The 1659-nt window shown below is 63.8% G+C and overlaps 1 protein-coding gene across 1 annotated transcript in view; it reads left to right on the top strand.

Annotated features, from left to right (window-relative positions):
* EPS8L2 (EPS8 like 2) overlaps nucleotides 1-1659 on the top strand; it is a 16164-nt gene that overhangs the window by 9328 nt on the left and 5177 nt on the right. Inside the window, exons 5-7 of the mRNA XM_025046273.1 lie at nucleotides 737-898; nucleotides 1380-1529; nucleotides 1599-1658. Coding sequence (XP_024902041.1) covers nucleotides 737-898; nucleotides 1380-1529; nucleotides 1599-1658 — 372 coding nt within the window. The remainder of the gene's footprint in view (nucleotides 1-736; nucleotides 899-1379; nucleotides 1530-1598; nucleotide 1659) is intronic.

Here is a 1659-nt window from a genome sequence, read left to right on the forward strand (position 1 = left end):
CCGAGATGATCGGAAATCATCTGGTGTTTCTTCCAGCACTTTCCTGGTTTTGTCCTGTTACACTAAGTCTTGACTGCCTGTTGCGTCGGTGTTTATCCAGCTGCCCCGGCATTGTTTACCGAATTCAGCCTGGACCCAGACTCCTGGGGGGCCGGGCTTGGAGGGAGAGGAGAGGAGGCCCCTGGGAAGGGGAGGGCTGGGCCAGCCAGGGTCCAGGAAGCTCACTCGTTACCCGCATGTTCACCAAGGGCCTGCTGTGTGCCCCACACTGTCGCAGCACTGGGGAGACCACAGTGACCCGCAGCCGGAATCCTTGCTGTCACACACCGAGCACAAACGACCTTGCGTACAGCATGATGACAGATAAAACACAAGGCCCGTCAGGGATGTAGTGGCAGAGATGTCACAGCTGGTGCTCAGGGATGGCGGCACCCAAGCAGAACGTGAAGGAGGGAAGATGGGGTGGGGGGGCGGCACATGCAAAGGTCCTGTGGTGAGCCTGCTGCAGGAGGCGGGTAGGGTGGGGCGGTTTGTGCAGAGCAGTGAAGGCTCCATCAGGACCCGTCCATGGCCCCCACAGACATTCTCCAAAGCAGAGCAGAGACCCCTAAGGGGGCGCTGTGTCTCCTCAGTCTGAGGCACTCTCCCTCGGACCCCCGGGGTGCAGCCCTTTGGCCTTGGCTCTTGGCACAAGGAGGCCTCTGCCCAGAGTGACCATCCACCTGCCCGCCCCCAGCACTTGGCCACATTCATCATGGACAAGAGTGAGGCCATTGTGTCCGTGGACGACGCCATCCGGAAGCTGGTGCAGCTGAGCTCCAAGGAGAAAATCTGGACACAGGAGATGCTGCTGCAGGTCAACGACCAGTCGCTTCGACTGCTGGACGTGGAGTCCCAGGTCTGGCCCCGAGGGGCGGGGAGGGCGTCCACCTGTCCCTGGGGGCAGGCAGAGGCATGACGCAGATGCACAGCTGGGTCTCTCTGTGGGGGTGAGGATCAGGACGAGGGCAAAGGGCAGGCCAAGCAGGGAGGATCAGACAGGCCTGAGCCCGGGGAGCCATGTCATACAGAGCCACGTCCACATCTGCAAGAGCCTATCTACTGGCTGTACCGAGCCAGGGCCTGGCTGGGTCTGGGGACAGTCTGTGTGCAACAGCTGTGGCCCCTGCTCACGTGTGGGCCACGCCTGGGCCACGCCCCTTTTCTGTGCCTGCAAGTTATGCTTGTGTCCCTCCCTGTGTCTGTGGCACAGACTGCACGTACTGGGCCACGAGCCATGCCCGTGCCCATGGCGCCGTGCGTCACTCGGGCCCGGCGCGCGTCCCCGTCCGGGCCCATGTTCCGGTCACATCCAGGCATCCAAGCTCCCTGTCCCCCAGGAGGAGCTGGAGAACTTCCCCCTGCCCACCGTGAGGCATTGCCAGACGGTGCTGAACCAGCTGCGCTACCCGTCCGTGATGCTGCTGGTGTGCCAGGACTCCGAGCAGAGCAAGCCCGACATCCACTTCTTCCACTGCGACGAGGTGGAGGTGAGCAGGGCGCAGGGGGGCGGGGCGGGCCCCGCGTCGAGAGCCCAGCCTGACGCCGCGTCCCCGCAGGCGGAGCTGGTGCACGAGGACATCGAGAGCGCGCTGGCGGACTGCCGCCTGGGGAAGAAGG

This window comes from Pteropus alecto, unplaced genomic scaffold (genome assembly GCF_000325575.1).
Source record: "Pteropus alecto unplaced genomic scaffold, ASM32557v1 scaffold43, whole genome shotgun sequence".
NCBI classification, from domain to species: Eukaryota; Metazoa; Chordata; class Mammalia; order Chiroptera; family Pteropodidae; genus Pteropus; species Pteropus alecto.